Genomic DNA, 26,850 nt, shown 5'->3' with positions numbered 1-26,850 from the left:
TCTTAATGAAATAATTACTTGACAAAAAGGAATTGGTGCGCATGAAATTTCATTCCAGTTAGTAGTAACTTTGTGTAAATGAGAATATGATTGTACTTAGAACAAAAGGAATTACATAGCTGAATTTAAAATAGGTTATACAATTTTGCTGGTTTAAGGGCTTTTCTCTTTCCCCACACCATAGGCACACATAAACAAATTAGATACACACGCACCCACAAATACAGTCATAAAATAAATCAAATGAGCAATACACACTCTATGCAGAAAGCACCAGTTTCATTTTAAAAGCTTAGTTTGGTAGAAAATAGTTTTAAGGCAGGATACAATAGTCATAAAACCAGATTGTGGGCCTTTGATTAAGAAGGAAAACATAACAACTGCTTTGGCAGATCAGAACAACTGTTTATCCAGTTTAGTACTGACACTGTTAAGAAGTGGCAGACCACATGCCTTTGGGAATCTCACAAGTACCATGAGATTTTCTGTCTCCAGTACTCCCCAGAACAGTGTCAGCAGTGCTTGGTGTATTCTTAAGGTGCAAAGGGAAGGGGGAGTCTGATAATTTATTTATTATTATTTATTAATTTCATTTATACCCCGCCTTTCTTTCCATGATAGAAACCCAAGGCGGCTTACATATGGTTTAAGTGGGTACAGATACTGTTTTGTCCAAGTCACTCCTTCCTTAGGACCTAATTTAGCTTTATGTTGTACTTCTGTTTACAGCATCTATTCTAAAACCAATAGCTGCATTTTCCAGGAGGGATGGTTTCAAATGAGGAAAAGGATTTGAATCTTCACAACCATGAGGACTAGAAGCTCACTTTTTGCTTTAAATGAAAGTTAAGCATCTCAGGAACCCATTCTGATAATGATACGAGTCCAGCTGCAGCAAGAGAGCAAGGGTATAGAATTCTGTGCAGTGGGTTCACAATGTGTAAAAGAGCTTTCCCTTCAGGATGTACAGGTTTTAAAGACAGAAACACTATATTTCATTTAAAATAGATGTGTACAGAGGAAAAGTTCTTCAAAGTAGGAGTTCAGGTTTTCAGAGGATTTGCATAGGCTATTCTTTAGCCTCTGTTCTAAACCTGGCACCATTAAAAACAATAACTTATATTGACAGTAAACAGTGCCAGAAACTTATATAATCAAGGGCAAAGTACAGAGGAATACTGAAGTTTTAATAGTTTGACTGCTAATTCTGTAAGTAAGTATACTGTACAGTATTCTGTCAGGCAGACAAGAGCAACAGAAATTTTATGATGTGATGCTATCTTAGGAATCACTTTTGTGCAGCACTATTACCGAATGCTAAGCCTTACATAACTTTTGGTTGCCAAGTAGACTGTTATAAAAATAAAAGGTTTGGATTTTTAGAAGTTGAGGTAATCCTTTTTTAAATTCAGTGTTCCTTTCTATATTGCTGATTGCTCTTGAGATGCAAGTATGTGCTAACATTTCTTAAGTACAGGTCAATAACTTTGAATTACCACAGACAATGACTCGGATCCTAACTTTCCTTCTGTGAATGGATCAGACTTCACATTCGCAGGCTATCCCTTCTCCCCCTTCCCTCTGCAGGCCTTTGCAGCATACTGCAGCCTCCTGCTCTAGGGAGACCCTTGAAAATGGTATGGGGTATGGTGCTGGGGTCTGCAGAAGGAGAGGTGTTAGCAAAAAACTGTTGCAATGTAAATGAAGTATCATATTGGTTTTTTTAAAAAGATCTGATGCAACTTTTATGAATTTGGGTCTCCCTTTCACTTGCCCTGTTTAACTGAGGACGGTGTAATGTAGGATCTGATCTTGCCTCTTTCTCTGGATTGCTATGGGTCTTTTCATCCATAGGAACTTCAGAAGATGGAGCAATTTTTCACAATAGATTGGCAAACAGATAGGATGAATTGGCTAACTACACGTACTTTAGCATACATGTGTATTTGTACACACACATTCTTGGCAAGGAATATCTGATACAAGTCAGTAAGTTAATAATCATGAACACAAATTACATTTCTAACAAGCAAAATTGATAGGATTAAAATGTGTACAGCAAATTGCATACAAATGCATTAGAAGTGGGTAAGTGTTGTAAAAACAAAGAGTTTACCGATTTATGTACTTACCCATCTGACACTATCCCTTCAGCTATTTCACATACCAGCACAAACAGAAGAACGAAAGTCAAAATCCAGCGTAAATTATGTCCAGGAAAATGAAGCCAAGTGCTGTGATGGATATGAACTTTGGAGCTTTGACTTCCCCATCCTAAATGTAACAAAACAAATGATCATAATTATCCTGAGGGGTTTGTGCACATAATCAAATAAATAAAAACACATGTTCCTGTCTATTCTGATCTCAATATGAAATGGAAACAAAGTTAGAGACAAAACATTTGCCCTAGTATAAAACATCATAAGTGCATTAAGGACCTAGAAGACACAAATGGGATCAAAGATCCTGTATATGTAAACATTAGTAATCTAGTAAATACTAAATGAAAGAGAGAACTCTTAATTGGCCCTGTAGTTGGCATATCATTGTTATACATGGCTGAGAAACTGACCACTTGATATTAGTTCCACAGAAGTGAATCAGAAGGAGCTTTACACACAGCTGGTCCAAGTTTAACCCAGATTCATTCTAGCCATGTAGTATGAATCTGCTTAATTTTATTTACTGAGTTGAGTCTGCTTTATTGTTAGTGTGCTGTCAAAGCTTCCTATCACTGTTATGGGGGGGGGAGAGCTATTTTTTGTTTTTTATATTGTATGAAATTTTAATGTTTTATATGCATTGTCCCTATGGTACAATATATGTATACATTTATGTATATGTTTTAAAGTTACTTAGAGACCTTTCAGGTAACAAGAGACTAATACATTTAATAAACAACAACAACCACCTTATGCATGTCAGAGGTTAGAGTGATGGGCTAGGACTGGAGAGACCCCTGTTCAAATCACCATTAAGTTCCCTGCATAACCCTGGGTCTCAGCCTAACCTACCTCACAGGTGGTTGTGAGGATAAAATAGAGTGAGGGAAGACCACGTATTCCGCCTTGAGCTCCTTGGAAGAAAGGTGAGATATAACTAAATATCAAATGTTCCCCCCCCCAAATAAGTCCCATTAACATTAGTGTGATTTATCTTCTAGTCAGTGGATTTATGAATGATTACAGCTTCAGTACAGTACAAATTATTTTCTTGTGTATATTATATAGAGAGCATTATATAATTTCCTCGTGTAACATATGGAGAAATAGTCATACCTTCTTTGTTCACCTGTCTAGAAGGATCTTTTCAAATTGGGAAGGAATTGCTGCAGGAAGTGAGGGGAGCCTCACTGGTACACTACCTCCAATTATTAATAACAACAGTTATGATTATTAGTGAGTATGCTGTGGTTCTCCACCAAGTATGTGCATATATTTAAAATGATTAATCAATCCATACATATAAAAACATTTTTGAAAAAAGGTTTAGAAAATGATGGTGAGAGGCAAGAGTTACATCACTCATAATTCATATTTATATATATCACAAATATATCTAGCAGGTGGATGTGACACTTGCACAAGCACAATCCACACAGCAATCACAACAGCAATGAATGGGAAAAATCATATTGTCTCAAGTTCTTTGCATGTTCAGATAATATTATATTTCTTAAAGTGAAGGATAAGCCTGAAGGAAGATGTGAGAACAACAAATGAGAAACAATGCACACTTTTTGCATTATAAACTGATTATATAGAAACATGAATTATCAGTGAGCCATTTCTTTAGTTCCAAGGTGAACAGGCATAACCAAAGGACATGAACAATAGTGTTGAATTTGTGCTTCATGTGTACATTTCTCTTATGTAGTTCTTTCAGTGTTTTTCTGCCTTGAAAAAGAAGCCTAGAACAGTGCTGAAAATGTATTCATTTTTAAAAATAGCATCATGGATTCTGGGACCTAGAAATCTGATTCAGACTATTTATCTAAGAGTTCTAATGATCCATGTGCATGATTGGCAGCTACTTAAAGCCAGGCACTACCAGGATAATCTATTATTAAACTAGTAACAAAAGTGCATATCTAGTTTGAAACTAAGAACCACTTTTTTTAAAAAAAACAACACAACCAGGTCCACCACAGCAATGTTTTGCTCTTTCTTCTGCTTGACAAAACCTTTACATCTGTCCATCTCCTTAACCTCCCTTGATTTATTTTCAGCTCTGTTAGAGACATACATGAGGCATGCTCTATGACTTATTTAGGACATGATCTGACAGTTGAGCTAGGTCTACAAAAAGATTTGGTTTGATTTTACCAAGGGCTCATCCAGACGACTGCAAAATGTGTGACACGCGCGCTATGTGTGCTTATTATTTTTCGGTCGTCCAAATGATGTCGCGCAGTGTCACGCATTTTCGCGGGTTAAATCCGCTCCTTCCAATACTGGCAAAAATGCGATTTGCTGTTTGAAATTGGGAATTTCATTGGAACATTTTTTTTCATTGGGAAACAGCAACAAAAAGGCGAAAAGTGAGGACTATCAGCTGACAAACCGGATATGGAAACGGTGGATTATCCCGCTCCGTTTGGATAAGCCCCAAGTTTGCTGGAGATGCAGCTCAATGGAACCTGGATGAATAAATGAACTTTAAAAGGAGGATAGAAGGCAAGCATGCAATTCTGCTGCCAGTGCTTTTCCAAAGAGGATGCTCGCTAAAACCTTTGTCTTTGAGCTGGGGAAGGTGGCTGTCATTACTGCTGCTGGGAAAGCAGGTCAGCATCCTTCAGTAAACCTGCTTTTGCTTACTTCTCCAGTTCTCCTGTCTGCTCAGATGGATGCCTACCAATGATCAGGCTAGTGCACCCGGGAGCGGGGGAGATGCCTAGACGAAGGGCTGTAGGGAGCTGGAGCCATTCGGGGGGGGCGAGAAAATGGGGGGGGATGGAAAACTCCTGCTAGTGTGTGAAGCTGACTGTAGAGATAGGCTAATGCTAAGAAAATGTATCCCTGGCACCCGCCCCTCCCCGAGCTTCACTCACCAATGAAGAGGATGGGGAAGGTGATGAAAAGCAGGAAAACGTGCGGCACCACGTTGAGCGCGTCCACGAAGCAGCCGTTGTTGAGCACCCCATTGTTCACCTTGTAGGCAACCGAGTTGTTCTCGCTGCCACAGAAAGCCAAGGACATGGTGGAGGGGCGCCGGGCGCGGTGTCGAGGAGAGGCCGGACATGCACAACACGGAACACACACACGAGCGCGAGTCGCGGCTTAACGGCTGGGCCTGGCCGTGGCCGGGTTGCTTTCCCGCCTCTTGGGGCACTCCCACACGCCTCTCTACCTAAGGCACGCCGCGGCCAGCCCGCCCCCCTGGCGCAGGAGTAGCAAAGCGCGCGCAAGGGAAGCCATGAGAAGGCGGCCAGATGCGCTCCTCTGGTCTGGAGCGCGCGCTAGATGGAGCGAGGGGCCCGGGGATCTTCCTTGGTTTCGCCGCGGTCAAAGAAGGCGGGAAGGTGAGCGGCACTAAGGAAGGTGCGATGGTCCCGCTGGGATGAAAGGCTGAGGCAGGAGACGACGGGACCGGCCAGAAGGCAAAATCTTCGGGCGCTCTGACAGCAGAGAGGACGCTTCTGCCTCTCCAGCAGCAGCAGAGACAAAAAGAAGCTGCGCTGGGTATTTAAAGGAGCCGCCTCCGCTCGTCTGTCAAAGAGTCAGAGAGTCTCTCACCCTTTTTTTCAAGGGTGGTGTCAAGCCTGAGGCCATCTGGTGCATCTGCATCTTTTTGTTTGTAAACATTTTAAATCCAACCAGCTCTCCACTTTCTAAAGAAATGTCCAGCTTCCCACCATTCCCTTGGCCAGACACCGGCTAAAATCCACTCTGGCTTGAGAAAAGTACAAAGAAAACTAACACCTTGACTTTGTCATGGCTGCGCTAAGCTGGAGTATTGGGACACAGAGCTGCTTCCTTAGAAAGACTGGTGCTTGGATTTTAGCAGTTGGGTCTTTAACTTTTTTAAGCTTTTTAAAAAATATTTTAAAGAGGTTTTGTTTTAATATGTTTTAACGTTGTGTTTTAATATATTTTAAAGTCTGTTTTTATGATTTAAAGTGTTTTTAGTGCTTTTGTTTGCCGCCCTGGACTCCTACTGGGATAAAAGATGGGATATAAATATAACTGGCATTTTAACATCTTGTGTGCGCTTTGCATGTGTGTACCTAACAGCACTTTAGATGTCTAATTCTCTTTGTTATGTCTGAATGAATTTGTGTTTGGGAAATTTTGTTCCAAATCTGGGCGGAAGGGATATTCCATGTTGGAAGATTCAGGACAGACAAAAGGAAGTACTTCTTTACTCAGCGCATAGTTAAACTATGGAATTTGCTCCCACAAGATGCAGTAATGGCCACCAGCTTGGATGGCTTTAAAAGAAGATTAGACAAATTCATGGAGGACAGGGCTATCAATGGCTACTAGCCATGATGGCCGTGCTCTGCCACCCTAGTCAGAGGCAGTATGCTTCTGAAAACCAGTTGCCGGAAGCCTCAGGAGGGCAGAGTGTTCTTGCACTCAGGTCCTGCTTGCGGGCTTCCCCCAGGCACCTGGTTGGCCACTGTGAGAACAAGATGCTGGACTAAATGGGCCACTGGCCTGATCCAGCAGGCTTTTCTTATGTTCTTATTTGTTACTGGTTGGGGGAGTTACATTGCAGACTGTGTGTCAGATGAGCGAGGTGAGGGATCAGGTGGTCTGTCTGGCCTTTCCCCAACATTTGTGTCCCTAGTTGCTCTGCTTGCCTGCCCTTAGCCTTGTTCAGGTTGTTGCTAAATGACAGATCTGTCCATAACAAGACAACAACAAACCATTATTTGGATTAAGCTCATCTTGCTTGTATCACCAAAACTTGGGTGGGTGAGTTGTCCATTTGGTTACTCAATTCAGCACCAACATAAGCTTGGAAGCTAGGAAGGTGGTATTGCTATGATCTATAAGAATGCCATCTCTCCAGGCTTCCTGTCTGGTTAGATTCCAGTTTTGAGTGTTTGTATCTTGAGCTAGGCGGTCGGGACAGATTAGGTGTTCTGCTGGAGTACTGCTCAGCCCAGCAGTGTCCTTGCCTGAACTGACAAAGGTGGTCTTTGATCTGGTGTTAGTCTGGAGGAACTGCCTTGACAGGACCTCAACATTCATTCAGGACTGCCTTGACAACATCATACTTATCATGACAAATATGGGGCTCAGGTTCTCCTCAACATGTCACCATCCCAACATATATAGTGGTATTGTGGTCCAAGAGTGGGGGATTTTACTCTAACTCTTTTGTCATGGTTGGATGACTTTCTGTTGAGATTTAGACTCGCAGCACTATTCCCTATTGCAGAGGAGGGGGACCAATTAAGATGGTCTACCCAGGGGCCTATGGAGTCCACAAGATTTCAAAGACACATTGGGGAATTTCTAGTTAGTATGGCTGGTCACTCTATGGAATGTGGAGGTGGCCCAAGTTGTTTAAATTATTACTTCAAAGTGTCTTCTTCCACACAGTGGAGCCCAGTCAGCTTCCTTGTATTTTGAGGAGACGAAGCAAGTAGGAAGTTGGCTAGAGCATAAGTGGTGGAAAAGTCACAGTGAATCTGATAGAACACTAGTCAAACCTCATTATCAAGCTTACTCAGTGGCTCTGACATCTGGCAGAACTTTTCCAGGTAGTTTGGGGCCTCCTACAATCTGGCCCACCTGCTGATGTTAAGGAACCCTTGGGAGTTCCACTGTGACACATTTGCAGAGCACTTTGAGAATAAAATCACTCACATTCACTGTAATGATTTATTCACATTAGCCAGAAGTGTCTAGAGCTTCATCTGGTCCTGTGCTGTTGAATGTAGTGTTATGAGCATGGGGGTTGGAATGGATGATCCCTGTGGGTCCCCTCTCCAGCCTCTGATTTGGAATCCTGTGCCTTGGAGTGAAGAACTCACTCTGCTGGTCAGATGAGTCTCTTTTGTTAAGATAATAGATTGGCCAGGTAGGATAATGGGTCTATCAGTTGCTAAGCAACTGCTGAATGGGCCAGGAAGATCCTTTTGTCATTGAAACTCTTCAGGAGAGCCTCCCCCCCCCTTCCTGGCTGCTAGCAGAAGTTTGTGTTTGGAGTGTGTGTAGGAATTTGTCTAGAGAAAGGCTGGTGACTGGAGGCAGGCAGAGAGACTGGCTCTCTGCACTATGGCATTTGGGGTGCCTCCTGTAATACAGATGGAAAAGCTGGATATTGGACTGCTGATGCCTTGAACCCCCTCCATCCTAAGCTCAGGTTGGAATGTGTGTAAATAAACAAACCATATTTCATAAAGACACCGCAGTCTCCGCTGACCTTCTTCCCAAAGGAAACCAAACCCTGGATGTGCTCAGGGACCTCTGAGATCTCACCGCTCGGAGATTGGGGAGGTGCGCAACAGTATTTTCATTTTAGAGGCCTGAAGAAGTAGACAAAGTGTTGAACGAACGTGGCCTTTTTAACTGTCTACTTGACCTCCTTGACTTATCATGTTGAGCAGGGAGGGCCCAGGTAGGTCCAGGAGGTGATAAATGCCTCCTTCATAGAGGAAGTTGTTCCAGCTGCTTAAAAAGAAGCAGTTGTTTGACTGCTGAAGAAACCCACTCTGGACTCAGAAGATCTTAATAATTGTCAGCCTGTTGCTAATCTTCCTTTCCTTAGCAAAATGCTAGAGCAGGTGGTTCTCTACAACTCCATGCTCTCTTGGATGAGGCTGATTTTCTAGATCCACTTCAGTTGGGCTTTAGGATTGATTTCGGTACAGAAACTGCCTTGGTCACCCTGTTGGATGACTCAGCAGAAGTGTGACCATGTTGATTCACCTAGATCTCTCGGCAGCCTTCAAAACCATTGACAATGGTATGTTCTTCTGGATAAACTCAGTGTCCTTTTTATATGCAGTCTAATTCCTGCTGCTATTCTGTTATTTTTAGCTTGTTTTATTTTTTATTTACATTTTAATTGTTCCATTTTTGTATAAGCCACCATGGGAATATAACTGAAATATTCGTATAATAGTGTATTATAAAAAATATTTACAGTAAACAAACAAACTGGTAGGTGCAGATTATCATGAGAGTTAAGAAAAGCTGCATATGAAAGTCCCTCTTCTACACAACTACAGCCCTCTCCTTCTTTACATTTGGTTAACCTGCCTTCAGAAAATCAGTTTATGTGTACAAACAGCAACTTTGTGGCTCCCTGAAAAACAATTGAATGGAGGCAGGCTAGTCTATGTGACAAGAGATTTGCATTAAGGGGTTATAGAGGTATCAGAATTTACTTTTGTGTGTATGTGCAGAATTTAGATTGTCAAGGTGACCACATTTTTTTTAGTGTAGGGTAACCACAGCCCTGAAATATATAGTGCTCTTTATAGTCCTGGAGCATTCATGAGAATACCCTTCTCTCTACAATTCTTTCCCCCCCCCCCCAGTGTTAAGCTGTTGAGATAATAATCAAGGCTGGTGGTTGCAGGAGCAAGCCATATTGAAAATAACTGCTGAATAAGTTTTTTCTTTGATAATACAAAGACATAAGAGACTCCACAAGCTTTACTTGTACTTTTAAGAACTTTTTCAAGAGCAGGAAATATGAGGATCATCAAAGTCAAATAAAGCTATCACTGACTTTAGAGGGTTTAGATCAAATGTTGTGAGTGTTAGCAAATTCATATGGTCACATATCTTGTAAAAAATCAGCACAAAGTTCAGCTCCTTATAAGCAATTTTATACCCTTGACAGTCACATCATTCATACTGTACCTAGTACAGTCAGTAACCTAATTCAGTTGTGGGCAGAAGGTAGATAGGGATCTACTGATAGATCTCTGGGTGGTGGTTTGAAGCAGATTGGCAAGAATTCCTGACTCTAAATTGTTTTAGCAATGGTAACAACAAAATGACTCTCTTTACCCACACCTTTGATAATGTCCGACCTCCAGTTGGGACACTCATGGGCCAAGGCTTCCCAGTTCTCGATGCTTATGTTACATTTTTTTAGATTAGCTTTGAGAACATCTTTAAACCTCTTTTGCTGTCCACCAATATTCCGTTTTCCATCCTTAAGTTGGGAGTAAAGTAGCTGCTTTGGAAGACGATGATCAGGCATTCGAACAACATGGCCGGTCCAGCGAAGTTGATGTTGGAGGATCATTGTTTCAACACTGTGGTCTTTGCTTCTTCCAATACGCTAACATTAGTCCGCCTATCTTCCCAAGTAATTTGCAGAATTTTCTGGAGGTAGCGTTGGTGGAATCTTTCAAGAAGTTGGGAGTGGCATTTATAGATGGTCCATGTTTCACAGGCGTACAGTAAGGTCGGTAGTACAATGGCTTTGTAAATAAGCTTTTTGGTCTCCCTGCGAATATCCCGATCCTCAAACACTCTACGCTTCATTTGGGAGAATGTGTCACTCACAGAGCTCAGACGATGCTGAATTTCACTGTGGAAGGCTGTGTGGATCCAGAATTGGCCTCCACAGTCACTTACGGACCCACCGTTAAAGACCTTATCTTGGAAGACAATCTTACTTTGCCACGAGTGATTGCCAATGAATGAATGAATGAATAGTGTTGGAATGAAAAACATGTTTTTGGGGATGGAGAAATATTCTGAAGTAGATTTTTATGTGGAACAATTGTGAGCTACATTCAGTTCTGGTACTGAAAACAGATTCCTGGAGTAATAATTATTTAATGTCTTTTGCACTGGACTCCAGATAGTGGATATTAGGAATTTAGTAAAAAACAAAGTAGATCCCACAGTCCTGAAGTCAACCCATTCCTGACTTAATCCCCGCTACTTGAGTCATAACATTCTTTAGAAAAGAACAGTCTGAATGCTGTTGAGTTAAAAGACTGTTGAGTAAAAGTCTGAGCCCTGGATCTTAAATTCCCATGAAACTCTGCTCAAAGGATACTCCTGCTTGTGTGTGTGTGTGTGTGTGATTTCCAGTAATTTCTCCTTCCCTTGCAGTATTCTATGCCCCCCCTTGCAGTATTCTATGCCCCATGAAAAACTCTCCAGAAAGGTGGGAAATCTTCTGGAACTAGCAAAAATTTCCCAACAGCGGAAGCATCTCCTAAATCAGAATCCCTTCAGTAAATGGAAAGATAGCTCAGGATCCAACTCTGAAAGAGTCATCCATTTTGAGAATAGTAATACATAGAATTTGCTTCCTTTAAGGCAGGGCAATCTTGTAGTAAGTTTTTGAGCTTTTATGTACTGACTGGTGGTAATATATTTTCCTTGTCAGAAAACAGCTGGGTGTCTGCATTTCCCCCTTGCCAGGAATAAAATGCCAGTTTAACTGTGGCAGAGCAAACCTAGCAAACAAAGAGTATCATATTGTAGCTTTGAAACTACACGTCACAAACATTTTAAGGTGACTCTGGCTTCCAAGAACATTCCACAGAGAGCAAATGAGGCACTGAAGAGTACTGCTTTAAGAATGCAGCTTCTTGAACCTGTGGTAGCAAGTAGGGCCATGATGAAACAGAACTTGGATATGTGTTGTTAACATAACAAGATATTAAATATGCACAGTTTTCAAACAAATAAGGTATTTTCCAAGCAGTTTTAAAAAATAGCTATGCTACTGGCAGGCCATGCCTCTAGGGCCAGGGTTTATGAATTAATTTTGAGCACTCCTTGTAAAAATATGTATCACCTGAATAACTGTCCACAGAGAGTATCCATTTGTTCAGTGCAAACAAATATTGTTTCAACAACCAACTGGCCATGACAGATAGCCTGACCACTGTTGTCCACGCACTGGTAACTTCCAGGCTGGATTACTATAATGCCCTCTATGGGGGCTGCCCTTGAGGTTGGCCCGGAAGCTGCAGCTGGTGCAAAATGCAGCGACGAGGCTGGTCACTGGGGCAGGGTATTGCCAACATGTCACCCCGCTGCTGAAAGAATTGCACTGGCTGCCCATTTGCTACTGGGCCAAGTTCAAGGTTCTAGTTTTGGTGTACAAAGCCCTATACAGCTTGGGACCAGGATACCTGAATGACTGTCTTACCCCTTATATACTCAGTCAATCACTGCACTCTGCAGGTGAGGCCTCTTGCAGATACCATCTTATCAGGAGGTTCGTTCTGCACAATATAGAAAACGGACCTTTAGTGTGGCAGCACCTACCCTGTGGAATTCCCTCCCTTTGAATATTAGGCAGGCGCCATCTCTGCTATCTTTTTGGCGCCTTTTGAAGACTTTCCTCTTTCAACAAGTCTTTTAGGTTGAGACCTATCCCACTCTGCGTCTGTGTTAGAATTGCTTGATATGTTTTTTAATAATGTTTTAACCCTTTTTTAAAGTTTTTTTAAAATGTTTTAACGCTGTTTTGTTTTAATGTATTTTAAGATCTGTTTTTATGATGTTTTAAAGTGTTTCAAAGTGTTTTTAGCACTTTGTTTGCTGCCCTGGGCTCCTGCTGGGAGGAAGGGTGGGATACAAATCAAATTATAAATAAAATAAATAAATGAAAGTCCAAAATCACAACTTTAAACAATGACATAGTCTGGCAATCATGCAACAAGTACATAACAAGCAACCTAAAAGAATGTACATTTGCAAAATAAGTGAACAGGCGGTAAAATGGCAAATGCAAATCAGAGTAAATAAGTGCAAAGTGTTGCATGTTGGGGCAAAAAGTCCTAATTTCACATATATGACCATGGGGTCTGTATTGTCAGTGTCTGACCAGGAATAGACCTTGGGGTCATAAATGAATAGCTCAGTGGAGATGTCAACCCGGTATGTGGCAGCTGTGAAAAAGGCAAATTATATGCTAGGGATTATTAGGAAAGGAAAATAAAACTGCCAATATCATAATGCCATAATACAAAACTATGGTACAACCACATTTAGAATACTATGTACAGTTCACCTCAAAATGGATATTGTAGAGTTGGAAAAGGTTCACAGAAGGGCAACCAAAATGATCAAGGGGATGGAGAAACTTCCTTATGATGAAAGGTGGAAGCATTTGGGGCTTTTTAATTTAGAGAAAAGGAGAGTAAGGGGCAACATGATAGAAATGTATAAAGTTATGCATAGCATGAAGAAAGTGGATAGAGAAAAGTTTTTTCTCATAACACTAGAACTCATGGAATACCCTGACCATTTGAGTCATTATTTATTTATTTATTTGGTTTCTTACTGGCTCTTCACCCTAAGGTCCTAGGGTGGGCTATAACAATTTAAAATTCAATATAAAAAACAGTTAAAAAAATTACAATGATAGCAATATGGTGGGTCCTTGTATACCCCCTTCCTGGGCATTCGGGTTTTCAAGGCACCAGAGAGATGAAGAAGGCAGACTGAGTCGCAGGTTTACTTAAAAGGAGACAAAGTGTTTATTGAGTAGCTTTCAACCCACAGGTATACCCAATACACAATGGGACAGGCTGCCAGGCTCTGCACAAACATGGACCAGGCTGAACACTGAACCAAGGAGCCCAGACCCCTTTTTATAGCATACATGTTTACCAGCTCAATGAGGTTAAATAAGCATTAATTAATATGACGCATTAAATCATTGCATCTATTCTATTAATCTTTAGAATAACAAGGCAACTTCAAACAAGCATTAATTACCAGGAAAGGCTACATCATACAACATAACAACAACTGATAAGCAAAGGCTCTAATTGCCTAACAGGGCATTAACTGCTCCAAGATCTACACTATCTTGGTTAACAAGGCACCTTCCCAGCATCCCAGAATCACTCTTGGCAGAGCATCACACCAAATGCTTATTAGGAACCCCAGATTAGACTCCAGGTGGCTCTGAGCTAATTCATTGACTGTTCCTTGAACCATCTTCCTCATGCTTAGATACTGAATGCTAAACTAGAGAACTAAGGCTGGGGGGGGGAATATAAGCCCCCCCTTGCCTACAGGCAGCTATTCTGCTAATATAGCTGCTGAACTTGCCCACGGGCCAATACAGTCCTAAAAACACATTTTTTAGTTTTCAAAGCCCAGGGAAAAGAGGTGCATCTTCAATATGCAATGGAAACTATATAAAGAAGGTGCCAGGCACACCTTGTTGAGAGGAAACTCCACAGCATAGGACCTGCCACAGAGAATGCCCTCTCCCAGGCCACCATCCCCTGCAATTTTGGAGGGTTGTGGAACTACCAAGAGTTAAATAGGTGTGAATAGATTATCTTTTCTGCAAATAGCATGCTTGTTTTGGTTCTCAGTGTAGCTGAAGAGATATGCTAAAGGCTTCTTAAAATCATATTCTGAAAACATTACAAATTTGTTAGATCCCATATTTTGGTGCCATAAATAGGGCATACAGTTTTGTTTCCAAGATATTCAATAGCAATATTATTTTCTTATTTCCATAAGTCCAGAATTTTATTATACCTGAAACTGATCAGCTGTGCCCAATATGACTGATTTTTCCATGAGTCTATATGTAATGGAGAAAATTAATCTTAAATAGCAATACATTTTGACCTCATTTGTGTGGGAGTCAATACACAATGTGTGCTTCTTTAATTATGCTGGGATTAAAATATTTCCCAGACAACTTAATTAATGAGAATATTCACTCCTTTTACATCCCATTCACATTTTATCTATCTCCTGCTTCTTCATCACTATTTTTCCTGGTTTAGGACTTCTTTCTAGATCAGATCCAACAATCGGGGTATTGTAGTGAATACAACAATACTGTGATTATGTAGCCAATCAGATTTGACTATATGTTGATGCCATTGAGAATAAACAAATTTGATTTAGAGTGGGGGCAATGATTTTTGGATTGGTTATATCAGTGATCATAGTCAATCATGAATCACATACTGAACATGAAGATGCCATTGAGGACAAACAAATCCTAATCTGAGTAATGCTTCTTAAATAACATAAAGATGTTATCTCCCATCAGACAATAACCCCCAAAAACTCACTGTAAGGGAATGCCTTGTATTTATTTTATTTATTTATTTATAATATTTCTATCCTGCCCTTCTACCCTCTAATAGGGCACTCAGGGCGGCTTACAAAAATAAAATCAAACACGTACATAATAAAATTGTAAACAATAAAATCACAAAAACATTAAAATAAATTAAAATACAAAAAATACAATTAAAATACATAAAATACAATACACACACACACACATATACATATATATAGGGAGTGATACTAAAGGGGACTACAAGGGTAAAATTTAACATAGAGGGCATAAAATCAGTGTCAGGCTCTGCCTTCAGTCCTTCCCAAAGGCTCTCCGGAACAAGATCATTTTCAGAAGACTCCAGAAAACCATCAAGGAGGGAGCAGAGCAGACTTCTTGGGGTAAGGTGTTCCAAAGCTTGAGGGCCACGGCTAAAAAAGCTCTCTCCCGCGTGCCTGTCAATCTAATGTCTTTCACTCCAGGCATGCAGAGGAGACCAGAGGCAGATGATCTTAAATCGCGGGCAAGTACATATGGGCGTAAGCGGTCCCTCAGGTACATTGGTCCAAGGCTGTTTAGGGCTTTAAAGGTCAGAACTAGCACTTTGAATTGGGCCCGGAAGCAAATTGGGAGCCAGTGGAGTCGATAAAGCACAGGGGTGATAGGCTCCCTGCGCCGTGCTCCAGTTAACATTCTGGCTGCTGCATTTTGAACCAACTGTAATTTCTGAACCATTTCAAAGGCAGCCCCACATAGAGTGCGTTACAGTAATCAAGCCTCAATGTCAGCAATGCATGTGTCACTGTGGCCAAGTCAACTGCCTCCAGGAACGGACACAGCTGGAAGACCAGTTTGAGTTGGCCAAAAGTGCTCCTGGTTCCCACAGCAACCTGATATTCAAGCAGCAGGGGAGGATCCAGGAGGACTCCCAAACTGCGGACCTGCTCCTTTAAGGGGAGTGCAATCCCATCCAGAACAGGTTACAACCCTGTCCCTGGTGCAGTTTTTCCCTTGACCAGCAGTACTTCCATCTTGTCTGGATTAAGTTTAAGTTTGTTAGCCCACATCCAGCCCTTCACAGCCTCCAAGCACCGGTTTAGGATGAGCATTCCCTCCCTGCAATCAGGTGGTAGGGAGTGATAGAGCTGTGTGGCATCAGCATATTGATGACATTGTACTCCAAATCTCCTGATGACCTCTCCCAGCGGTTTCATATAAATGTTAAAGAGCATGGGGGACAAAATGGAACCTTGCGGTACCCCACAGGCCAATGGCCAGGGGGTCGAGCAGTCGTCTCCCAGCACCACTTTCTTGGTCCTGTCCGTTAGGTAGGACAGGAGCCACCGTAAAACAGTGCCTCTCAGTCCCATCCCAGCTAGAAGGCCCAGAAGGATACCATGGTCGATCGTATCGAAGGCCGCTGAGAGGTCCAGCAGCACCAACAGGGATGCACTTCCCCTGTCTGATGCCCGGAATAGGTCATCAAGCAGGGCGACCAAGGCAGTCTCTGTCCCATGACCTGGCCTGAAGCCTGATTGAAAAGGCTCTAGATAATCCGATTCATCCAGGAAAACCTGGAGCTCAGCAGCCACTACCCTTTCAAGCACCTTGCCCAGAAAGGGCAGATTAGAGACTGGGCGGAAGTTGTTAAGATCCGCATTGTCTAATGAAGGCTTTTTTAACAAAGGTCTTATCACAGCCTCTTTTAACAATGTTGGCATAGAACCTTCCCTTAGGGAGATGTTAATTAAATATGCCAAGCAGTCAGCCACTCCCCCTCTGGCAGATTTGATTAACCAGGATGGGCAAGGGTCAAGGGAACAAGTAGTGGCCCTCAATTCTCCCAGAATCCTGTCCACATCCTCAGGCTTTACAAGCTGAAAAGTATCCACAGAAAAATGACCAGAGGAAGCTTCAAGGACATCTGGCACAACTGTAGTTAAAGAGGAGTCCAAGTCAGTCCGAATGCGAGCAATTTTATCTGCAAAGTGCCTCACAAACATGTCACAGCGAGCGACTCAAGGCTCGGGGTCTAATGTAGGGCCAGAGCCCAAAAGACCCCAGACCACCCATAAAAGCATCGCCAGACGACACTGAGCAGATGCAATGGTGGTAGAGAAGTGCACTTTCTTCATGGTAGACTCGAAAATGGGCTCTAGCCTGTGTTTGATTGGAAGCGGACTAAGTTTTTCTCCATCGTCACTCTAGCCATTGTCCCTGTCATTTCATCAGGCCCAAGGTTTGAGTAAACCAAGGTGTATTATGGGCCTTCCCTGGTGGGAGAGGGCACTTTGGAGCAATAGTGTCCACCTCCCGGGTCAACCCGGTATTCTAGAGATTGACCAGGGCTTCAGCAGTATCGCCAGCCATGCTGGGAATATCCCCCAGAGCATTCAGGAAACCATCTGGATCCATGAGTCTCCAGGGGGCAGACCATCTTAATTGGCCCTTCAACCCTGCGAAGGTTACTGGGGCCTAAAGTCTAAACCTTGTCATGGCCAGATCACCACCTGACAACAGAGTCACTAAGAACCCCTCCACCCTTGGATTACTTTCTTCCTGTCCCGAACTGAACACAAGATCATGTGTGTGTCCTGTCACATGCGTTGGTCCAGATGATATTAGAGACAGCCCCATGGTTGCCATGGCAGCCATGAAATCCAGAGCTGGACCTGTGAGTCTAACCTTGGCATGTATGTTGAAGTCACCCAGGACCATCAGCCTGGGGAACTGCAACACCAATGCTGAGACCAGCTCCACCAGCTCACGGAGGGAGACTGTTGGGCAGCGGGGTGGACGGTACACCAACAGAATCCCCACTCTGTCTCGCTGACCCAACGCCAGGCACACACACTCAAAGCTGGAGGTGTTAGGGACAGGGTACCTGACAGGAGAGATAGATCCCTGCAGACAATTGCGACCCCACCTCCCCGTCCCCTGGATCTAGGCTGCTGGAGTGCCACAAAACCTACTCTGCCTTGGTTATTTAGCCAGGTTTCGGTAATACAACCAAGGTCAGCGCATTCATCCAGGATTAAGTCCTGAATTAAAGTGGTTTTATTAGTCACTGACCTTGCATTCATCAGCAGGACAGTAAGATCCTGAGAGTTCTCAGAATAGCTACCAGTGTCCTGATAGTTGGAAGGGGGACTAGAAGGGATGCAAGCACGAAGATGTCTTATATCCCTTCCCCTGTAACAGCCAGTCTGCCTACCACCACTATTACATCCCCTGCCCAATATTACCTCAATGATGCTGATGGAACAGTTCACGAATATCATTCCCACGGTTCAGCCTTGTTTAAGGGAGAAATCCTAACTATGGGAAATCAGCATAATTTGCATCAGTTTAAGTTAAGCCAGTATAAAAGATACAAGATCCGAACCCTGTTCAGGAGCAAAGCTACTGCCAGCTGAGCCGGCCCAAGCCTGGCAGAGGGAAAACAAGCCTTTAGAGTTTGATTTATTTATTTAGTTAACAAAATTTATATACCGCTTGAATGTAAATACTTCTAAGAGTCTTACACCAGCCTTTTTGCTGGTGAAAGTTCCACTGTGTTGCCAGGTCACATCACTGAGATGAGCAGAGTTAGGATCCAAGGTAAGTTTCCCCCTGGCATACCCCTTTTTGGGGACTTACATTTGCCCCATAAATGAATTTTTCTAGTTTTAATGTCATTTAAAATTTAATCTATTGTTAGATTCTTGAGTGTTTTTTAAATATGAAATTTAAATGGTATAAATAAAATAATAAATGCAAGTACACTTGAAACACTTCTTATTCATTGTTCAGATTCTTCAAGTGCACTATAGATAACTGTAAATAGAGTACTTATTGCCTTGATTGGGATGCAACACCCAATGTTAGTTGTTTAGCTGTGCCTGGAACAAAATAAGCTCATCTGTGTAATGTTATTAATGAGTTCCAGAGCTTGGATTTAACTCCAAGAATAGAGTGAAGCTGTTTTATAAATGAAACAAGGCACTGCCCTTGTTAAAGAGCTGGATTTCTGATAACAATGCGATGACACAAGGGTTAGTGGAAATTTTCTGCAGAACCATTTTTAGAAGCATAAACATGAAAAAGATTCCATATCTGTTGCCGAATGAATTTTGCTTGCGTATAGTCTCTGGTCCGCTTCTGATCTACACTGTCATTTCACAGAGGTGTGAACAAACTCAGTCATACTGTATCCAAATGGAAAGCAACACACAGAGTGATTACTCTCTGACATGTGAGCTAGAAGCATTCCTACTAGAGCCAAGCTTTTTGTTGTTGCTTAGAGCATTCATATCTTTGTTTCTGGCCCAAATTATGGAGAGGAGAAGTAAAGAACACGCCTGACTCTTGTATAGACCCCTAAGTATACATTGCTGCCAGTGCAGGATTTAGACTTGGTGAGGCCCTAAGCTATATAAAGCTTGGAGGCCCTTCGTTAAAAAATTACACCATAGTACACATAAAAATTTAAAAGCCCCCCCAAAAAATTCTGAAATTTTTTGAGGCCCCTGCGGATTGTGAGGCCCTAAGCTGTAACTTGTTTAGCTTATGTCTAAATCCGGCACTGATTGCTGCTTATATTAATCCCTGTTGCTGTCAGGCCCAAACAGATATGGGACAGAAAATCACCAATTTCCTCAAAGGCAGTGATCCAATTACATAAAAATTCTGTGCAGGTGGTGACCACTTTGTAAACATAAGGAGGTTTTACCCTTATTTGACCTCTAAACAAAAACATGGACTTTAAAGTCTCTTTTCTTTGGTCTTTAAAGCTGGTGGTGTCTGCAGTGACTTTTGCCTGTTGAAGCTCTTCAGAGGATAAACTTAAAGGTATGAATTTTCCCTCACCATTCTCTTAAGGGAAGAAAAAACTGCAAATAGCTAGACTGCTTGGAGTGATGGTTCCAGATATCCTCCTTGTCTTCCTGCTACTCAAAAGTCATGCTAGCTGGTACATACATCTGTGTAAAATTGGTGGTGTGACTTTTATCCTAAAAGTCATTGCATTGAAATGAAGTTCTATTAAGCAACCAGAGATAAACATTACTGCTGTCTGCTGATCTAGCTAATTTCTCATTCCAGTTAAACAGTTCATTCTCTGCTGAGCCCTAGTTAATCATTTGCTCTATTCCTGGAGAAATGTCTTTGTACCAATGGGCAGATAAACAAGCCTAATTATTTTAAAATATCTATAATATCAATATGCAAATCTTTGTATTGTGACTAGTTTTTTACAAGTTGTTCTGTATACTTCCTGTGCACAGAATGTTTGCTTTAAAAGGAGAAAGAAGAGGGGAAGAAATCAATTAAAAATTAAACAAAACATGGACCCTCAAAATGGTGGCAGGGGTGTCTTTTGTTTTCTTCTTTTCCCATTAAATGTCAGTATAATTGCCAGATCAGTCCTTCTACAGCATGATTACATGGGAAAAAGATCTTCTTTCCCACTTAAATTTCCTGTTAGGCAATAAGTAAACAAAAACCTTCTAAAGCTATGCGAGGATGAAGAGGTCAGGGATCTGCATAATGGAAAACAGTGCAGGAAAAGAGACAAGAGTAGAAAAAAGTCCAAGCAAGGTTTATATTTCTTCTAAGGACATGTTTGCACACTTGCTGGTGAAGGTATCTGAGATTATTTCACACAGAAGCCTTATGGCTTCTCTTGCAATGATAAAACTATGATAGTATAGTATTATATAATGTGCCTTCAAGTCGATTACGACTTATGGCGACCTATGAATCAGCGACCTCCAAAAGCATCTGTCATGAACTGCCCTGCTCAGATCTTGTAAGTTCAGGTCTGTGGCTTCCTTGATGGAATCAATCCATCTCTTGTTTGGCCTTCCTCTTTTTCTACTCCCTGCTGTTTTTCCCAGCATTATTGTCTTTTCTAGTGAATCATGTCTTCTCATGATGTGGCCAAAGTATGATAACCCTGGTTTCATCATTTTAGCTTCTAGTGACAGTTCTGGTTTAATTTGTTCTAACACCCAATTATTTGTCTTTTTCTCAGTCCATGCTATACGCAAAGCTCTCCTCCAGCACTACATTTCAACTGTTGATTTTTCTCTTATCTGCCTTTTTCACTGTCCAACTTTCACATCCATACATAGAGATTGGGAATACCATGGTCTGAATGATCCTGACTTTGGTGTTCAGTGATACATCTTTGCATTTGAGGACGTTTTCTAGTTCTCTCACAGCTGCCCTCTCCAGTCCTAGCCTTCTTCTGATTTCTTGACTACTGTCTCCATTTTGGTTAATGACTGTGCCGAGGTATTGATAATCCTTGACAAGTTCAACTGTAAAGTTACATAAATCTTATGTTGTCATTACTTTAGTCTTCTTGACATTCAGCTGTAGTCCTGCTTTTGTGCTTTCCTCTTTAACTTTCATCAGCATTTGTTTCAAATCATTACTAGTTTCTGCTAAGAGTATGGTATCGTCTGCATATCTTAAATTATTGATATTTCTTCCTCCAATTTTAACACTTCCTTCATCTTGGTCCAATCCCGCTTTCCGTATGATATGTTCTGCATACAGATTAAACAAATAGGGTGATAAAATACACCCCTGTCTCACACTCTTTCTGATGGGGAACCGATCGGTTTCTCCAAATTCTGTCCTTACAGTAGCCTCTTGTCCAGAGTATAGGTTGTGCATCAGGACAATCAGATGCTGTGGCACCCCCATTTCTTTTAAAGCATTCCATAGTTTTTCATGATCTACACAAAGGCTTTCCTGTAGTCTATAAAGCACAGGGTGATTTTCTTCTGAAATGCCTTGTTCCGTTCCATTATTCAAAGTATGTTTGCGATATGATCTCTGGTGCCTCTTCCCTTTCTAAATCCAGCTTGGACGTCTGGCATTTCTCGCTCCATATATGGTAAGAGCCTTTGTTGTAGAATCTTGAGCATTACTTTACTTGCATGGGATATTAAGGCAATAGTTCAGTAATTACTGCCTTCTCCGGGATCCCCTTTCTTTGGAAGTGGGATATATGTTGAATGCTTCCAGTCTGTGGTCCAGTCTTGTTTAGTTTTCCATATTTCTTGACAAATGTTTGTCAAAATTTGGACAGATTCAGTCTCAGTAGCTTGTAGCAACTTTATTGGTATGCCGTCTATTCCTGGTGATTTGTTTCTTCCAAGAATTTTAAGAGCAGCTTTCACCTCACATTCTAAAATTTCTGGTTCTTCATCATATGGTTCCTCCATGAATGAATCTGTCATCCTGGCATCACTTTTATAGAGTTGTTCAGTGTATTGCTTCCATCTTCCTTTTATTTCATCTCTGTCAGTCAGTGTGTTCGGCTGTTGATTATTCAACATCCCTACTCTTGGTTTAAATTTCCCTTTCATTTCTCTAATCTTTTGGAATAGGGCTCTTGTTCTTTCCATTTTGTTGTCCTTTTCTATTTCTATACAATAACTATTGTAATAGTTTTCTTTGTCCCTACGTACTAGTCGTTGTATAGTTGCATTTAGGGTTCTGACTGTCTTTCTATCTCCTTTTGCTTTTGCTTTCCTTCTGTCTTTAACCATTTCAAGAGTTTCTTCAGTCATCCATTGAGGTCTTTCTCTCTTTTTAACAAGAGGTATTGTCTTTTTGCATTCTTCCCTGATAATGTCCCTGACTTCACTCCATAGTTCTTCTGGTTCTCTGTCAACTAAGTTTAAAGGCTCAAATCTGTTCCTTATTTGATCTTTATATTCTTCTGGGATGTTATTTCAATTGTATTTTGGCAATATGATTGGTTTGTTGTTCTTCTTTAGCTTTACTCTGATTTTCGATACGACCAGTTCATGATCTGTACCGCAATCTGCTCCTGGTCTTGTTTTTGCAGAAAGTATGGAACTTCTTCATCTTCTGTTTCCAATTATATAATCAATTTGATTCCTATATTGACCGTGTATTTATACATTATAGTATAGTACTAAATATAGTAAGTCCTTTGAAGTCAGAAGTCCCCTTTTGATACTGGAAAGCCTATTCTGCTCACAGGCTAAGAGGAAGAGTGCTGCATTAAAAAATACCATCCCTTCCAAGCCAGATAAATTATTTCACAAGATCTTTTTATTGCCCACTAGAATTTATATAGTACAGCCTATATCTTCCTTACTCACCGTTATTTTTCATGCTGTAATGCCACCCCCAATACAGTTCAAGGCTGCACTGTGAGAATAATTGAATTTTGTAGCACATGAATGGTTTGATACCTTAACTATTTACCTATGATGGAACAAGGGCTGATGGAACTGCTGTCTTTCACTTTCTGCTTCCCTTAAAATTAACATACCAAGAATATATGGTATCATAGATTTGTGTACAATCAGGGAGCATGATTTTCTCCCTCTGTCATGGTCCAGACAAAAATCCCTCCCACCTTCTTTTTTGCTGCAAGAAGAAAATAGCTTTTGATGCCAAAAGGAGGTCATGTTCTAGTCCTAAAAGGAGGGAGACAATTGGTCTAAACTAGATAATTTCTAACACAGTGCTGTCCATTTGGAGTGGTGGTGGCTCTCTAAAGTCTAGTGCTGATATCTTTCCCAGTCATGTTATCTGAGATCCTTCCAAGCAAGAGATGCTGGAAATTGAAACCTTCTGCATGCAGACCATATGCTATACTACCAAATTATAGAACCCATATCCCAATGCACCTAGGGTGATGTTTGTCACATACCTCCCCAAAGTGTTTTTTTAAATCATTGTGAAACAAACCAATAATTTGAGAGATCTATCACCAACAACTAGTTATCAGAATTCAATTAAAAGACACAGTGGTTTAATGTTTGGCAAGTACCGTTTTATTTTCAAAATACTCTATTGTGTGAAAAGACAGTTAAGAAATTGTGCTGTATATTTGGATAACATGGCACATTGGAACTATAGTGGATATGAAACATAAAAACAAAATTTGAATACAGAGAAACGAATAAAATGTAAATGCAGCATCTAAAGGTTCTAGACAGCAATTCAAAGAAACATTAAGTACTGTATTCAATTATTTATGTTATCACTGTGATTTAAAAAAATATATCTTTCCTCTGTGCCTCAAGTATTAGTAAGTTAGAAAAGTACACAAAAGGCAATATAAAATTCACAGCTGAATGTAGATGTGATTATAGCAGATACATGCCTACACTTATGAACATACTTGTATTATTGCTTTGCTGACAGATGCTTTTACTGATTGTGCATGACTTTGGCCATACAATGGAATTTGACTAACTGAATGATGTGAATATGGGTCTTCTCACTAAGATTCAAAATGAAAGAAATGATAAAATTCTTATGATACAATGTCTGATTGTTATAGAATAAATAATCTATTATAAAACAAGACTGGCATCTCTTCTCTTACACCTCCTATCTCCATCCCATTTTTACTATTCCTCCCACCCTTTATCATGTCTCTGTAACGCAGATAGCAAATACTTAGGGAGATACGATGTAACTTATGTTTACAATGCCAAGTCCTGGTGATACATGTTGAGTGGTAGCAGAAGAAACAGGTTTGTGTTTGTCTGTGAATTGGCCTTAATTCAAGTACTTTGGTTTTACTGGGTTATGATTTATGATTTACTGATTTGATTGACTGTAATGATGCCAAGTACTGACTAGGGTGTAGTCCTCCAGATGTTGCTGAACTACAAGTCCCATCATCCACAGCTAAATACTCACGATGAAAATTCACTTCTTAGCAAAGAAGACTTCTATATTTAAATATTACCTGTGAAACAGGAATTAAGTGACAATTTACAGTATTATAATCCCATTGAATTCAGTGAGAATCTTTCAATCATACTTCTAAAATTTCAAGATGGTGGGTGTACTGGCTCATTTCCAAGCCTCTGCATGGGGTATTCAACAGGTAGACGGGTAACAGAACGAATTTCAAAATATGGCCTTATTTAATTATAAAGTCTGTACAAAGAAAATATGCTGTAATAGATTGCATCTTTTTAGTGATCCTCTTTGCTAAACGGTTTCTGGAGTTGCATTTCTATACATGCCTTGCAGGGAGTAAGTCCCATTGAACTCAGTGGAGTTACTTTTGAGTAGACATATGTAAGATTGTGCTGCATTTCTACCTATGGGAAATGACCTAACTCTCTTTTGTAAACATGAGAATTTCTAAACAATTTTACCTGAAGTGGACTTAAGATAATTTCAGAATTGGCCCTTGACTCTTTTTAAAATCAACAACAAACTATTCAACTATTAGCAGTAAATAAGCAACCACAGATCATAGCTTGCAAGAGGAAATAAAATGGCATGTTGCCACAAGAGTTCAAACACAAGGTGCGCCTTGAATTGGCAGAATCTAATATTCTTCTTATTCACGCTTTTCTACCGGAAGAAGTTTGTGATTTGTCAAAAATTACTTGATACCAATAAAGTGGTAGTTCTCTTCAAAATTCATGTTTTTTGTTTCTCCCACGTTATTAAAAAAATGTCCTGTAAGAGAAGAGGCAAAAAAATTGTTAATGCCTATCCTTGTTAAGTTATGATAAGATTTGAGAAAGCAAAACAATATAACAAAATAAAGGTAATGTTTATAGCATTAACCTTTCAAAGTATGATCACAAAAAACCTCATGCAAATATGACAAATTTGTCATGTAACATTACAAATAAAGAACCATAAAACACTTGCTGATGATGAGTGTAGCCACCATTTTTTTTGCAGTGGGTTAAACAAAGGTGAGCAAATGGGGAAAGAAAATTTGAGTGAGTTATGTTTTCTCTTTTTGTGTTTCTGGTGTAGCATGCAAAACGTGTTTCTCCTCTCTGAAGAGATGCATAGGCAGTTTCTGCTGTTCTGTTTATTCTTTCAGCAGTTCATACATCAATTTGTAGTGAATTTGCAGTGGAGTGTTGTACTGCGGGTTCCCCTTGGAACATTAACAACCCCAGCCAGCATGGCCAATGGTCAGAGATGATGGGAGTTCTAGTCAAACAACATCTGGAGGGTCACAGGTTCCCCATTCCTACTATATACCTTTTTGACTTTACAGTGCAATTCTTGTATATTCACTCAGAAGTAAGCCCCACTGAATTTAATTGGGCTTAATCCCAGGTCTGTGGGTATACATATTTACCTGAGAGTAATTCCCACTGAAGTGAACATACTTCTGCAAGAACATGTATAGGATTGCACTGTAAGAAGTTCAAATCAACTGTCTTATAAAACTGAATTGATGAAAAAGAGGACTCTTGGACAATCATGATAGATGAAATGACAGCAGATGATTCTGAGTCTAACAGAAAAGCAAAGTGACACACAAAACCCAACATCAACAGAAACATGTTTTCCTTTGGAAAACCTAATTCCTTTAAATATTTGATTTGATGTTCATGGGATTTAAAAAGCAAGCAGCTGTACACTGCACAGATCTATGTAAATTCTGAAAACAAACTTTATTCTTTAATTTCCCCCCCTTCCTCCATCTGGAGCAAAAACCAAGTTGAGGGTGTGCCCTGCCTATGTGTCGGGCCAGTGACAACTTGAGACAGCCCCATGGTTGTCATAGAGGCCATGAGGTCCCAAACTGGAACACTAGAGGCACCCTCAGCGTGGACATTGAAATCACCCAGAACTATCGTTCTGAGCTCCTCCAATACCACAGCCAAGATGGCCTCAGCCAGCTCTTCAGAGAAGCTGCTGGGCAGCAGGGTGGATGGTACACCATCAGCAACCCTAGTTTATTGTCTCCTTGACCCAACACCAGGTGCAGGCCCTCCCAGCCAGCTCCAAGACAGAATGGTTTCCTGGTGACAGAGATAGAAGTTCTGAAGACCACAGCAACTCCTTGCCTCTTTCCCTGCAGTCTGTGCTGGTGTTGCACCGAGTATC

General features: G+C 40.9%; 2 protein-coding genes across 4 annotated transcripts in view; both read right to left on the bottom strand.

Annotated features, from left to right (window-relative positions):
* The window catches only part of ABCC8 (ATP binding cassette subfamily C member 8), a 156,842-nt gene extending 151,194 nt beyond the window's left edge, over positions 1 to 5,648 (bottom strand). For all 3 annotated transcript variants that reach the window (XM_061610242.1, XM_061610243.1, XM_061610244.1), the window contains exons 1-2: positions 5,054 to 5,648; positions 2,133 to 2,274 (exon numbers count right to left, since the gene is read on the bottom strand). In XM_061610242.1, the coding sequence (XP_061466226.1) occupies positions 2,133 to 2,274; positions 5,054 to 5,201 (290 nt within the window). In that variant the 5' untranslated portion in view covers positions 5,202 to 5,648. The remainder of the gene's footprint in view (positions 1 to 2,132; positions 2,275 to 5,053) is intronic.
* An 18,345-nt stretch (positions 5,649 to 23,993) lies between these two features.
* USH1C (USH1 protein network component harmonin) overlaps positions 23,994 to 26,850 on the bottom strand; it is a 120,892-nt gene continuing 118,035 nt past the window's right edge. The window contains 1 exon segment of the mRNA XM_061610247.1: positions 23,994 to 25,452. Coding sequence (XP_061466231.1) covers positions 25,440 to 25,452 — 13 coding nt within the window. The 3' untranslated portion in view covers positions 23,994 to 25,439.

This window comes from Rhineura floridana, chromosome 2 (assembly GCF_030035675.1).
Source record: "Rhineura floridana isolate rRhiFlo1 chromosome 2, rRhiFlo1.hap2, whole genome shotgun sequence".
Classification (NCBI taxonomy): Eukaryota; Metazoa; Chordata; class Lepidosauria; order Squamata; family Rhineuridae; genus Rhineura; species Rhineura floridana.
This window is presented reverse-complemented; position numbering and strand designations above follow the sequence as displayed.